Raw genomic sequence first — 14,394 nt, 5'->3', positions numbered from 1 at the left:
TTATAACCCTCCTTAAAGTTTCAACTATCAAAGTTTTTGGGAGGAGGAGAATGGGGGGGGGGGGGCAGGAAAAGGAATCATCTTCGCCCTTTTGCCACTTTCACAAGTCTTCTAGCCTCATGGTCTTTGAAACAGTTTGGTCATTGGAGAGAGCCCCAGAAGAGGCGAAGAGGCATTGGGGGACTGTTTCTCTAGATACTGGTCACCCACCATTCTGTCTTTGTGGAGAGGGTTTGCTCTTTCCTTCCTCTGAGACTGAGAGACTGTGGCTTGCCCAAGGTCGCCCAGTGGGTTTCCATTCCTGAACAAGGATTTGAATTCTGGTCTGCCAGAGTCCTAGTCCAACACTATAAACTACTACATCAGGCTGGCTCTAAGTTAGAGGTATACTGCTCCAGAACATGGAGGTTCCAGGACCCAGTAGAGAGTTTTTTCAGCAATTGCTTTTTTGTTGATGTGACTCATAGTGACCCTGTGGATGAGACATTTGCAAGTCCTCCTGTTTTCAACCTCTCTGCTCAGGGCCTGCAGGCCCAAGCCCGTATCCTCCCACATCCTAGTCCGGCCATCTGGCCTGATATCTTCCTCTCTTTATACTGGTCTTTCCCAATGATTCATGCCTTCTCCTGATGTGGCCAAAGTAGGACAGCTTTAATTTAATTATCTTGGCTTCTGGGGTGAGTTTGGGCTTGATCTGTTCTATGACCCATTTCTCCTAGACAAGCCCGTTTGTCCTGGAACAGTTTTTCCCTAACCAGTTTCCTAGAAATATGTTCTTCACAGGACACATAGAGCCACAACAGGTTTTTGTTTTTTAAAACCACCATCACCACCATCCAATCCTATTGACTTGGAGGGGATTGTTTCTTTGAGCCAACTGGGCTGCCCATGCCTGCCTTCTAGGCTCAATTGCCCAGGCCCTCCATGGCAGAGAAGGGTTGGAGGTGATGGTTGGTTGGAAGGCTCTCGCAAACGGGATGGACTTTTCAGTACTGCTTAAGATGTCCCTCCTTCTTTCCTTTCCTTCCCTTCCCTTTCCTCCATCCTCCTCCTCCAGCTCGCCTTCCCTCCCCATGCATATTCATTCATCCCAATAAACTTTGAATCGGTACTCACTCGCAGCGAAATTCACCCCTTCTTTTCCTCAAAAGCAACTAAGGCAGCCAGTTTGGCCGCTTTCTGCTTGCATCTATTTGCAGAGCCTTCCCTAAATGCTACACACAGACATATATATGTACACAAGGGGCCTCCTGTGCATGAACCTTGTTATTTTGGACGTCTTAAATCTCAGAGGACACAGGGCCTTTCCCCCCACTCTCACCGTTTTTCTCCTTCTCCCTCTGTCTTTCTCTTTCTCTCCCCTCCCTTTTTCCTTTCTTTCTTTCAGGCCCTCTTTATTTAAGTGAATAAAAGTTTAAAGCTGGAGGTTATTTATTGTTCCGCCGAGATGCGTCCTGAGTGGCTCTTTCGAAGCACGTGATTCCAATAAACTTTGTTTTATGGCTCCAGAGTTGACAAGCCAAAATATAATTCCCACCATAAATTAGTTTTAAGAGCATACAAGTGCAGATGCTTGGGTTCCTGGAAGCAGTGACAGGGAAAGTGTGAGCCAGGAGGAGCCTGGATCCAAGAGCCTTTCGGAGGACTTTCTCTTCTCGAGGGTTTTCCTTCCTCTCTCCTTTCCCTCCGGGAAAGCCGACAGTAAGTCTCTGCTGACCTTCCTTCAGGGATATCAAACCCCCTCCTTCTTCTTGTTTAGACTTTATGAATGGTTAGGCTTTATGCAGAGAAGCCTGAATGTGTGCTGGGAATAGTTTGGGAATAGTTTGTGCTCCATTTGCAAAGAAACAAAACAAATCCCCAGCTAACTCAGCCAAACCAGGAGATTTTCATGCCGATCTTGCTGTTAGGAGGGCTATTTGGAAGACATCAACCCTGTTTGGAGCCGGTATATTTGAATTGGTTGAATATTTAATTTGCAAGAAATTTTATGACAGCGGTCCTGCGATTCGAGATGGAAACTGGAAAAAAAGAAAAAGAGGGATGGGTGGCATGGAAAAGACAAAACTTCCACATGGTGCGAATGTAGGACCATTTTGTTTGTGAAAATGAAGGCACAGGAAGAGAGAAAAAAAGCAAGTTTTAATAATAATAATAACACTTAAATTAACAATAATAATAGTCTTATAATTTAATGTTAATAAATTGTGTCGCTAGAGGTAGAGATTTGGGGGTGGAGAATAGAGTAATTGTATAAAGTAATTAATCTGGGGGCAAAAAAAAAAAAGCTTTAAAAATTTTAGACACAGAGATGTCAGGTTAATATTAATGCAAAGAAATCTTCCCCACGGAAAAAGGAATCTCTTACACAGATTAAAAAAAGAAAAGATGTGAAGTAAAAATTGATGGTCAAAAAGATCCTTCCAAAATATATACGCACTTGGCTAAAACTAATTTGGCTGATCCCTTCCATTAAATAATGACAATAGTCAAGTAATAATATAGTAATACTAGTAAAGGGGATAATCCCCACTCGAAAAAGGTGTGTTATTTTTTCTTCATGTAATGCAGCACTTGTGTTCTCAGAATGGGTACATGGGGCAACACTGATTAATATTATCAATATAGGAAGCAGAATATTACCATATATGCATTTCTTCATTTTCATTCTATTTCTCTTTTTTCCAATTGCAACAGGTTCGGGACAATGGAGGGACACCTACAGTAAGTGAATTCTTCCTTTTTGCAAAACTATATGCCTATATTTATATACTCTGTAGTGGTTTCTAAACTTGAGCAACTCTGACTTTGTATTTACGGAGGCCATCCCTTCTTGGTGTTTCTAGGAGGCTTGTTTGTCCTGTTTGGGACCACAGTTTTACTCTTCCTCCCTCCTCCTCCTCCTCCTCCTCCTCCTCCATGCGTATGCTTGCAGATGGCAGCAAAGGCTGATGCTGTAGTTTCTAGGGAGGTCATTACAGAGCTGCACAGGTGCAAGGTGTCATGTTCTGCCTCTCCTTTCCAGCTAATGAGCAGGATTAGCATTTTAACAGGAGAAGGCCATGCAGTGTCTCCCCCAGCAAATGTCGGCTCTATCAAGGACAGAAGAACCATTGGCTTCTCTGTCGCCCATAGATGCGACTTGCCCTTGCATTTTGTGCTGCGACTGCACAGCATTTTGAGGGCGAACTAATAATGTTCTAATAATGGGGTGCTGTGATCCCAGGATGTCCACCTAGCTCCTTGCTTCAGCCTAAACTTGTTGGGAAATAAGGCACCGTTGTTGTGAACTGAAACACAATGTTCCTAATAAGTCTGTTGGGGAGTAAGTCGAAGTGATGTTATTGTTCATCGGTTTCGGTGTTCCCAGTGGTTGACTTTTATGGGAATCACAGGAGGAAAGGGGAATGGTGTTACCATCTGAATTTAGTGGGAATAGGGGCACTGCACCTTATTTTAGAGGAAGAAATGAATGTGAGAGGAAGGAGAGGGAAAGATGCCTCCATTTTAACAAAGCGGAGAGAAGGAAGGAAAGAGTCAATGAAAGAAGATGATAATCTGTTAACTGCTTTTTTCATCACGTATTTATGTATCTATGCATTTAGTTTTCCATGAAAAAATTATACGTTTTAATGTATTTTAGCCTACTGTTTTTTTGGTATACAGTGCCTTACATTCATGTTTGGAAGATAAAAACCACCCGCTCTTTGAATTACTCAACCTCTAAAGGCAATTCTTTTCAGCGGCTTCTCTCCCTATCCCTCCACCTTTTTCTTTCTCTTTGTGCATTTTTTCCTGCTATCTTTTTAAAATTCAAGCCTGATATTTCGGGTCATTCTGTATAAAACTACAATTACTGTGTTTGTGTGCATATGTATATGGCATTCTGATTGCTTTAAAGCACTGAAGGAGAAAGGAGGGAGGTTTCTGGGTTTATGGAGAGCTTTTGCTCTGACTTCAGTTTTCTCCAGCCAGCTCTTAAACATTCTTTTTATAAAAGAACAAGGCTCCCTTTCTTTTATTTCCCATTCTGTTCTTTCCTTTCTTTCTTTTTTTTAAAAGGGGGTAAAAAAATCTTCCTTAAACTTAGCTTGAGCATACTGATTATGAACCGGAATACAAAAAGGCCTGATAGATCAAAAGACTTTGTATGGGCAGTTGAGCAGGAGGTGAATATTTAACGCTTTTGTTCATCAATAACTCCTTTGGCTTTGACCTGTCTGAACAAGTCGCCCAATAAGGTGAAACGCAGGTCACAGCGTCTAACAAATATGAAAATTTGTGCTGTTGCTCCAAATATTGGGGAGGTCTATCTCAGATAGAAATAGAGATAGATCTCCCCAGTATTTCGAGCAAAAGCACACATTTTCATATTTCTCTCTCTCTACTGGGTAGATCTATCTCTATTTCTTGATCTTGCTCTTTTCCTTGACTTCTGTTCCCCACTTTCCATATTTCTTCCCCCTAAAGAAAAAGAGTAGAAAGCGACAACACTGTCTTTTCTGTAGGGTTGGCTGCTTTTAGGCACGTCTAAGGTTCGGTGGTTGAAGACTTATTAACCAAAGGGAGCCAAGACAAGGGGGAGACTCACCCAGCCTCCTAGTTAGAAACGACAACGCCTTTTCAGCCAACTCAGAAATGAAAAAGAAAAAAGGGATGGAGTGAATCTAGAGAGATTTGCGGAGAGATCGACTTGATCGCCTCTTTCCAAGGAAAGAAGGCCACCTTTCTTGAAATAAAATCCCACCCCTTTAACCCCAAGGGGAAAAAAAAGAGCAGCTCTCTTTTTAGGAAGCCAATGGCTCAGGGGTGCTTAATCTCCCCGTAAATATAAAACTCTCTATTCTCTGGTTGGAAGAGTCGGGGGAGGGAGCAGGGAAGGAGGGGGAGGGATCACAAGACCGCTAGGAACCGGGTCATCCACAATACATGAACTTTTGGACTCCAGTCTGTTGCTGTCGACAACGCAGAAATAATGAAACTCTGGGCTGTGTTTGTAAATGGTTTGGAGTGACCTCCCCGCCCTGCCCTTCACCATAAACGCCAATACCCCAAAAAACAGAGAGGGGTCTGAGGCTCAGGGTCTCTTTCCTCTAAGGAGAAAGGAGTCAAAAGTAGTGGCATTAAAGGTGGCTTTTAAAAAAAATGGACAAGGGTATTAAAAAAGTGAGAGTAAATCCTTTGGCATTGAGGTTTTTGTAAAATTTTATTTTAGCTGGAAATGAGGTTTTGATTTTTTTTGCTATACTTATTACTACTACTTCTACTATTATTACTATGTAAAAACAAATGCTTGGAAAGCCCTCCACATTCTTGTGAAGAACCATCTATTATCTCGAATTAAAGGGGTTGTCATTTTTAATCAAAGGGCTGTTAAAAAGAAAGCTATGTTTTTCCAGTGAGAATGAATCTTTTTGCATTGAGGTTTTTTTTTATTTTAGCTTGAAATAAGGTTTTTATTTATTTATTTATTTTACTATTCTTACTTCTATTACTTCTACTATTATTACTAAGTGAAAATAAAAAGTGTACATATACTACTATTACTTCTACTATTATTTTTATCATAGGAGAGTTAAAAAGAAAGCTATGTTCTTCCAGCGAGAGTGAATCCTTTTGCACTGAGGGTTTTATTTTGGCTTGAAATGATGACCTGATCTTATTACTATACTGCTACTACTATTATTAATATGTAAAAATAAATGAGTGGAAATCCCTCCACGTTCTTGTGAAGAACCATCTTCCATCTCAAATTAAAGGGGTTTTCATTTTTAATCAACAGTGTTAAAAAGAAAGCTATGTTTTTCCAGCGAGAGTGAATCCTTTTGCATCAACGGTTTTATTGTTACTTGAAATGATGTTCTGATCTTATTACTACTATTATTACTACTATTATTACTATGTAAAAATAAATAAGTGCACATATTCTACTACTACTTCTACTGTTATTACGCTGTAAAAATAAATAAGTGGAAATCCTTCCACATTCCTGTGACGAACCATCTATCATCTCAAATTAAAGGTTTTTTAAAATAATTAATTAAAGGGATGTTAAAAAGAAAAGCTATGTTTCTCCAGTAAGAGTGAATCCTATTGCACTGAGGGTTTTAGTTTGAAATGAGGTTTTGATTGCATTCCTATGCTTACTATTACTACTACTACTGCTGCTGCTATTACGATGTAAAAACAAATAAGTGGACATCCCTCCATGTTCTTGTGAAGAACCATCTATCATCTCAAACGTTAAGGGCAATTCCATTTCCTCAGGAGCCCATTTAAATGCCAAAACATCCGTAGTGTTTGTCACGTAAGCCATCACAAACCCGACTTTTGTGTGTGAGAGACTGTGTGTATCTCTCTGTGTGTGTTTTGGGCTGGTGACGGGGTGGAGAGGGATATTTTCCTGTGAAATCATCACATTCTTCCCAGCCATAACCCCAGATCTTTACCCCAACAGAGAGTAGTATGGATTCCTCGGAAGAAAGCCAGAGGGATCCCGAACAAGGAAAAACCAGAATGTTATTACGTTGTCTATATATACCCTGTAGAACCGAATTTGTGTGGTGTTTACATAGTCACAGATTCGATTCTAGGGGAATATATGGTCGATGCAAAAACTTCACCTTTCTGCAAATGGTTAGAAGTTTTAAAGGTAGAAGAAATCCCAAGACGCAGGCGATGCTGGATGCTATATTTCCAGGTATATGAGGTCAATTCTTCCTAGTTCCTTGTCTTGTTGTTTCCTAATGCATCCCATCACAAACCTCTTCATATAATTAGCACAAAGAAACCTGGGGGAAATGGCTAGTTGGCCAGTTAATATGCCTTCTTATAATAATAAAAGTAATGGTGGTAGTAGTAGTAATAGTAATAATAATAGTAATAATAATAATAATAATAGAATTGGTAGAATAGATGGCTTTATTATTCTAGATTGCTACAATCATCATCATCATCAAAAGGTGGCTAAACCACATCATCCCTTCCCAAGTCCCGATTTTACTCCATATTTGTTATGATAAACGTCTCACTGGAAACAATAACATCATTTTGCAGGTTCTGGGAAAGCAGGCAGTTGCATATTGAAATGATTTAATGAAAGTTGGATGTCTTTTTTTTTTAATTGTCTATGAATAGTTGAACTTCACAACTCTCCGGACACTTTCTTGCTATCTGGGTTGTCTGTTGTTTTTTAAACACACTGCAACATTAGTGTTGACATTTGCGGAGTAAATTCGACCCTAGTTACTCATTGCCTGATTATTTATTTATTTATTTATTATTCTGCCCGGCTAGATCCTGGTAACTTTTGGCTGACCCCTGCTGAACAAAGGCAAAGGCAGATCCATTGTAGCTCGTCTTTCCCTCTTGTTTGATGTCGCCTCCTCTTTCTCCTCGCCTTGCCCTAATAGTTAATGCTTGCTACACTCCTCTGTCTTCCTCTCTTGGGCTTTCCTTAGCCAAATATCACCAGTCCATGTTCTCATAACGATTGCCGGCGTTGAAACTAAAGGGCATAAGGGGTTAGGAAAGTCGATGGAGACAATAGGCTTGGGTTTACCTGGGGTGGGGGTGGTCTGGGGGTTGCAAGGGCAGATGGGTGGGTTGTGGGTGTTGTCGCAATGAGCTGGCCCTCAATGGGTGGACCGCATCGTCGTGTTTTATGCCATCCCTACCTCTCCGGTGGGGATGGGCACTGGAGGTAGGCAGGCATGGTCTCCTGCGAGTGCCCCTCTTTCCCCGATTTCTTATTTGGAGAAATTTGTGGAAATTATGAGGAACACACACAAATCCGGTGCTCACCCTCCCTGCCTCCCCTCCCCATTGGCTGAGCCGGTCACATGGGCGGCCAACTTTATTCAGTTGACAGCAAGTAGGAGGGCTCTGTGGAAGGGGTGGGAAAAAAAAAGAAGACAACACGAGGGCGGAAAAAAAATTAGTATTTTTCCACCTCCCGAAATTAATGGCCATGAGTTCGTACATGGTGAACTCCAAGTATGTGGACCCCAAATTCCCCCCTTGCGAGGAGTATCTGCAGAGCGGCTACCTAGCGGAGCAGGGCTCGGACTACTACGGCGCCTCGCCAGGCTCGGCCTTCCAGCATCACCAGGGCATCTACTCGCGGTCCAACTACAGCGAGCAGCCCTACGGCTGCAGCAATGCCCCGGGCTCGGCCGGGCAGCCGAGGGGTCACGGGCAGGACTCGCACTCGGGGCCGCCGGCAGGTCACTTCCCCGGGCAAGCTGAGCACTGCCCACCGCCTCCCTTGCCAGCTGCCAGGACCTGCGCCCAGCAGCCAAGCCTCAAGAGCCCCAACGGGTCACCGGCGGCGGCAGCAGGAGCAGTTGCGACAACAGCCACAGCAGCCACCAAGCAGCCAGCGGTGGTCTATCCCTGGATGAAGAAGGTCCACGTGAACTCGGGTGAGCATCCCCTCCTGCTATCCAGCTCTTCCCTTTCCCAACCCACCCCTCCAAGGTCCCTTCCAGCCGCCACCAGGAACGATGTGGGGTTAAAACAGAAGTAGCCCCCCTTAACCTTAAGTAAAATCATGGTAGCCCCCCTTAAACTCGCCAGAAACCTTCATGGCGGAAGAAATAGGCCTCGGGGCCCTGTGGCTTGGAGCAGAAGGAGGTCCCCTTTCAGGAAGATGCTGAGGATTATTTAAAATGCTCACTCTTAGATATCTGAGAGTGAGAGAGAGAGAGTGAGTGAGTACTCGGGAAGGGAGAAGGGTGGAGGGTGGGGGGAGAAAGGAGTAAACGATGCCCATCTGTTACTAGCAACAAATGTAATGGTGTTTCCGCCAGCCACCGAGAAGTAAGTGAAGATCTTGTAGCCCCTTTGAGGCTAGCTGAAAGAAAGAAGTTGGCAGCATGAGCTTTCGTAGGTTCAATAGATGCATTTACTATATTTAATATAATATATTTTAATACAAACATAGAAGTAACTGGGACTCATTTTGAGAAAGTGAAGCTAAGTTTCTGGGTTGAGGCAGGGAATACAAGTGCTGCAGATGCTGGTAATGATGATGATGATTTTCTTCTTCTTTTTCTTCCTCTCAGTGAACCCCAACTACACCGGAGGAGAGCCCAAGCGCTCCAGAACCGCCTACACCAGGCAGCAAGTCCTGGAGCTGGAGAAGGAGTTCCACTTCAACCGGTACTTGACCAGGCGCCGCCGGATCGAGATCGCCCACACTTTGTGTCTCTCAGAGAGGCAGATCAAGATCTGGTTCCAGAACAGGCGCATGAAGTGGAAGAAGGACCACAAGCTCCCCAACACCAAGGGCCGGTCCTCCGCCTCGGCCCCGGCCCCCGGCCAACACTTACAGACGGTTCCCAAGGACCACCAGACGGACTTGACCACTTTGTAGGCAACTTTGTAGCCGTGGGTCCGTTTGGGTGCTTTGGTTCGGATCTCAAGGGCCCCCGGGACAGAAATGAAGGGACACAGGCGGCAGGGAGAAGACGGAAAGACCTCCCCGCCAAAGATCTTCCTTGGCTCTGCAGCAATCTGCCCTCACAGTAGCAACAGCTAACAACTCCCCGAATTAAGGTACTGGAGGAAAACCCAACGCTATTATGGACTTCATAGGAATCATGCTCAAAAGCAGAACAAATCAGTCAGTGAAACAAACAAACACTGCATCCAGGTGGTGAGAAAGTGATATAAATATATCTATATAGCTATATAAAGATAATATTTTTAAATGAAACTACACACAACAACGCACCATTGTGAAGGACATACCTGGGGGGGGGGGGTGTTGCGCCTTCAATCTACAAGGAGAAGGTTAGGGGTAGGTGGGGGTTTCTTGTTTATGGGTTAGCTGTTTTATCTGGTCCCCTGCCCCCCAATTCAAGATGCCCTTCAGGGTTTGTCCTTTTGGGTCAGTCCAAAAACGAACTCTTTGGCTGTAAATGTGGCAACGAAGTACTCTGCATTTTCTAGGAAAGGCTCCTCCATTCCTCTGACTCTTTTCAGAAATATTTTTAAAAAGGAAATGAAACGGGTTATTTTAATGTTTTTTTAAAAAATGTATTAGTGTATTTATTTATTTGTTGCTTAGGCAGAAAGGGAAAAGTTAGAACTGTGAAACCAAAAAGAGAAAGAAAAAAGAAACCCAAAAGAGGACGAAAGCAAGCATGTTCTTTCCCTGGCCCTGGTCCAACGAAGCTGACTCAGATTTTGTTTGTACAAAGTTTTTTAAAATGTGTTCTTCTCTCCCCCCTTTTTCGTAATCTTCTGTACATAGCAAAAGTGTGTTCTAGGATTTAGAGATGTGGAGCAAAGCAGGATATCCTTTTGAAATTAAATGGACTCAAAGCTTTCCCTTTCGTTCATGCGTTGTTGTGTTTGGAGTCAGGGGGAAGGAGGTGGGCAAACTCGAAAAACCAAGTCTGTAAACAAAGAAAGAGAGAAAACAACAAAAGTGTTGACTAGTCCAAGGGATATTGCGACAGGAGAGGAAAGGATTTTGTACTCCGATTAGATGATGTGATGTGTTTTCTGAACGAAACAAAAAACGAAATGGATTGCTTTTGTTTTCGAATGGAGAGGTCTGTTATTTCTTTTGATTAAAAACCAAAATGGGAAAATGTGGGTATATTTTACAATCATTTTAGAAAAAAGAAAGGGAAATCCTCAGTGAAGGAAAAACAGGTCGTGATACTTGGGCGTTCATCCCTGTTTTCTGAACCAATGTGTTAAGGCGTTATTTGATTATTTTAAAGAGCAACCTGGTTTTGCTGGAAAGAATGTAACTAATGCGGCCATGGCAGGAAAGAGACCGAAATGGCAGCCACTTCCATTTACACGTTGGAGTAAGGAAATGTGCCCTCTCCGAAGAAGCAACACACTATTATGCTTAAATCTCATCTATGGTAATTGGAATGGCGACTCTGGGAGACTGGGCTCATCTGTTAAACCCATTGCTCCCTCTTACATTTCCTAATCTTCAGTGGGACTTATAGTATGCCTAGGTTTTGCATCTTGAGGGGCATTCTCAGATTTCTCACATTAGAGATCTCTGCCTTCCGACAATGGGATCTAGGACGGCCTTTTGGTGTTTTCATTAAACAGTTCCATTGGTTTCCCCTTTGAGCAGACCAGGTTCGGAATGTTTTCCATGATTAAAAAGAGAGAAAGGGGGCGATGAAGGTGGAGCGAGGAAGGAAGAGTTGTTTTTCTTCCACATCCTATCTAAAACCCATCTCTTAGTTTATCTTGTGGCTACGCCTTTATTAGGCCAACCAAAAACTCTCAACTAGACTGGCTTTAATTTTGGAATAACGGGGTTGGCTTTAATTTTGGAACTGGTCTTCTGGCTCACATGGCTCCCCTTTGCACTGGTATATAATTTCATTTGGTGGACGGCATCATGGCATTGGTCTTCAGTTCCTTTTTGCCTTCTGTGGAAGCCAGGCTTGTGGGCAACAAGGGGACCTCGCTTCCAGGGCTCTGTCGGATCGGGACCCTCGAAAACCACGAGGCCTTTTGTGCCTGGTCCCAGGGCCGCTTCTTTGTTCTCTCTCTTTCTCTCTCTCTTTTTGGGAACCGAGAGCCCTTCTTCTCAGACTGAGGCCAGGCTTTCTCTGACTATCTGCCCATCCTGATATTAAAAGATGGATATTCCTGCATTATCCGCCGTCATTGTCTCTATGACAAAAAGCGCTCGGGTTCATACAGAGTGAGGAGCTCTTCTTTTTCTGACGCCTTCACGTCGAGAGGCTGAAAGGCTTAGTGGTGGCTGCTTCTTTCTCTTTCTCTCTCTCTCTTTAACTGAAGTTCGACTAAATGGTAGAAACAGGTTCATCCAGGGGACACGTTTTCTATTCTGTTAGCCCCTATTTCAGCCCGGGAGGAATGACCTCTAAACCCTTAACCTTTTGGACCCGGAGAAGTCCCCCTGCCTCCCTTTTTTTTCTTTTTTAACCCATCAGTAAAGAAAAGCAGAAGGAAAACCCGGGCCTCTTTCTTCTTTTTTTAAAGAAAGCAACAAGCTCTAACCCTGGAGTTTCCCAAGGGCTACATTTCCTTTTCGTCCCTTTCCAGAGCCCAGTCTCAACAGAAGCTCTGGTTCTATGATTTTATGAAGGCAGCCATTGTTTACTTAAGGCCTAGGCCCCAGTCATTTGAGTCCCACTTGGCCGCGCAAATGGTTTTGGACAGAAAGCCAACAGCCCTTGGCCAGGAGCCCTGGGCTTCCCTCTCAGAGGCAAGTCCCACAGAGACCTTTTTTTGGGAGAGATCAGTCAGTTAAGTGCCTGTCCCTCTTCGTCTAGGTTCAGGAGTTAAGTCCTGAGTTAATTCCCTAGCAAGCCTGGATAGAATTATAATCCTTAATATCCTGGAAAGGGGTTGGGGAGGATCAGGCAAAGGAGAGGGAAAGAGAAGAAGAACATCTCCCATGGACCTCTCTCTGTGTGTGATGCTTTGGCCATCTTAACCAAGCGCTCTTCATAGGAAGTTATGGCCCAGAGGCTTCAACGGAGCTGCCCTCTAATAATCCTCTAATAATCCTAACCTGCATTTGTCCAGAAGCAAAATCCATAGGAAATGCTAGGAACTATCCATAGAGATTGCATCTTGAAGGGCATTCTCAGATTTCTCACATTGAAGATTTCAAAGCATTTCAATGGGAAACGCACTCTTGTGAAAAAGTCCCAGCATGGTGTAGTTGGACTATTAACAGTGTTCAAATCTTCTCTCTGGCATAGAAACCCACTAGGTGACCTTGGGCAAGTCACACTCTCTCAGCCTTAGAGGAAGGCTGAACCAATCTTGCCAAGGGAACCCCAGAATAGGTTCACTTTAGGGTCTCCATAAGTCAGACATGATTTGAAGGCACACAACAACAATAACAAATGTGAAAAGATGCCTGTTTAAGATTGGTCTGTGTCAGAGAGAGGCTGTGAGGCTACAAACATACTTCAGAAGACATAACCTCCTCTTGAACCTAGTGTCACTTGCTTCCGAGTAAACATGCTTTTGAAAGGGCCTGCTAAGGGTTGTAATTCATCTGCTCTCCAGTCAAGGAAGTGAACCCAGAATGTGTGAAGAAAACAGAACTGGCCCAAAGTCCTTTTGTAATGTTAATGTACCCCTGGACAAATGTTTGGTTCAAACTCTGAAAGTCGTGTTGAAGGGGAGGGGTCTTCTTTGAGCAGGTTTTTTGGGGGGAGGGGGTGTCTTAAAACTTGGTTGCATTGATGTTGAGTCAACCTTGGGAAGAGAATGATGGAAGTATCAAAAGGTTTCTTTTTTTGGTGGTATCTGAGAAGTAAACATTTGGCCAAAAATGAACTAGTATACCCGCTTCACTTCTTTCTTTATAACCTTCCTTCTCTGGTAAGGGGAGGGAGATGACCACAAGGATGGTGGTGGTAATAATGATGTTTGTTTTGAATTTGGCTGAAATTGTCTTGCTATGGGGGGGGGGGGGGGAGCTGGAATACCCTCCTTGTTACAGATCCAACCTTGTATACTCTCATTACCTTTGTGATCAAGCTGCCTTGTTTAACTGACCTTGTCTGTTGTTGCCCTGAGATGTTTTCTAGAGTTTGCCAATGTTTTGTTTTTCTTTTTTGCTCCTTCTGATTAAAGAACTATTTATACAAATGAACTGGGTCTAAGTTCTGCCTACACACACATGCTCTTGACACAATGGGAGAGATAGAAGTGGAGAATTTATTTTGATTGCAACAGAGTGCTGTGGGTACCTACCAAAAAGCATGTGTAGGAGTCAACGTCCCCCTTAATACTAAAACAGAGAGGCTGGTTTGTCCTCTCTAAATATAAGTCCACAGTACAAAATGATAGACATGAAGTATTACTCTGGAAGGGGATGCTTTCTCTAGCCTGATCCTAAATGAGTATGTAGAAAAATGCAGGATCCTAATGACCTCCTGCTGATTTCCAGACTGCTCACTGCCAAGTAACCATCCAATGAATTTGCATTTTTAAACCCTACTCCTAAAGAGGTTTACTTTGAATGCACAAAACTCTATGAACTTCCTTCCAAAAAGGTTTGTATAGAATTGGATCTTCATATTTCAGGCCTGTTCATCTTTGGCCAGAGGTAAATTCCTCCCATCCTAGGTTAACTTTCTACCAAGTAAACATATCAAAGATTGCACCCAGAAGTAGAATTGAGGACATAGTCCTTCCTATGGGGACTACGATGGATTGCATTTAGTGGGACTTATTTCTGAGAAAACAAGGCACAGAGTGGTATTTTAACTCCCACTAATTCCAGTGGAATTTACTCCTGAATAAACATGAGTTAGGCCAAGAAATCTATATTTTAAAGACAAATGGGGTAAATCAGCACTTATCTCTATTTTAAAAAATGTCTATAATGCCCATGAACACACCATCTAAAATGGATTA

General features: G+C 43.2%; 1 protein-coding gene and 1 long non-coding RNA gene across 2 annotated transcripts in view; both read left to right on the top strand.

Moving 5' to 3' along the window:
* The window catches only part of LOC149313721 (uncharacterized), a 44,348-nt gene that overhangs the window by 16,625 nt on the left and 13,329 nt on the right, over window positions 1-14,394 (top strand). The window contains exon 2 of the long non-coding RNA XR_016281088.1: window positions 2,698-2,724. This is a non-coding gene — a long non-coding RNA (uncharacterized LOC149313721). The remainder of the gene's footprint in view (window positions 1-2,697; window positions 2,725-14,394) is intronic.
* Window positions 7,964-9,376, top strand: LOC149313722 (homeobox protein Hox-D4-like). The gene is made up of 2 exons (XM_089523262.1): window positions 7,964-8,423; window positions 9,066-9,376. Exons 1-2 carry the CDS (start codon window positions 7,964-7,966, stop codon window positions 9,374-9,376), a joined length of 771 nt encoding a protein of 256 aa, XP_089379388.1.

This window comes from Sceloporus occidentalis, unplaced genomic scaffold (genome assembly GCF_023333645.1).
Source record: "Sceloporus occidentalis isolate IW3139 unplaced genomic scaffold, rSceOcc1.0.p SCAF_4, whole genome shotgun sequence".
NCBI classification, from domain to species: domain Eukaryota; kingdom Metazoa; phylum Chordata; class Lepidosauria; order Squamata; family Phrynosomatidae; genus Sceloporus; species Sceloporus occidentalis.
Note: the sequence above shows the minus strand (reverse complement) of the source record. Positions and strands in the feature narration are given on the sequence as shown.

Coding starts and splice junctions, on each gene's coding strand:
- LOC149313722 (XM_089523262.1), top strand. CDS start 7,964: ATGGCCATGAGTTCGTACATGGTGAACTCCAAGTATGTGGACCCCAAA. Junction 8,424..9,065: donor GAAGGTCCACGTGAACTCGG/GTGAGCATCCCC, acceptor TCTTCCTCTCAG/TGAACCCCAACTACACCGGA.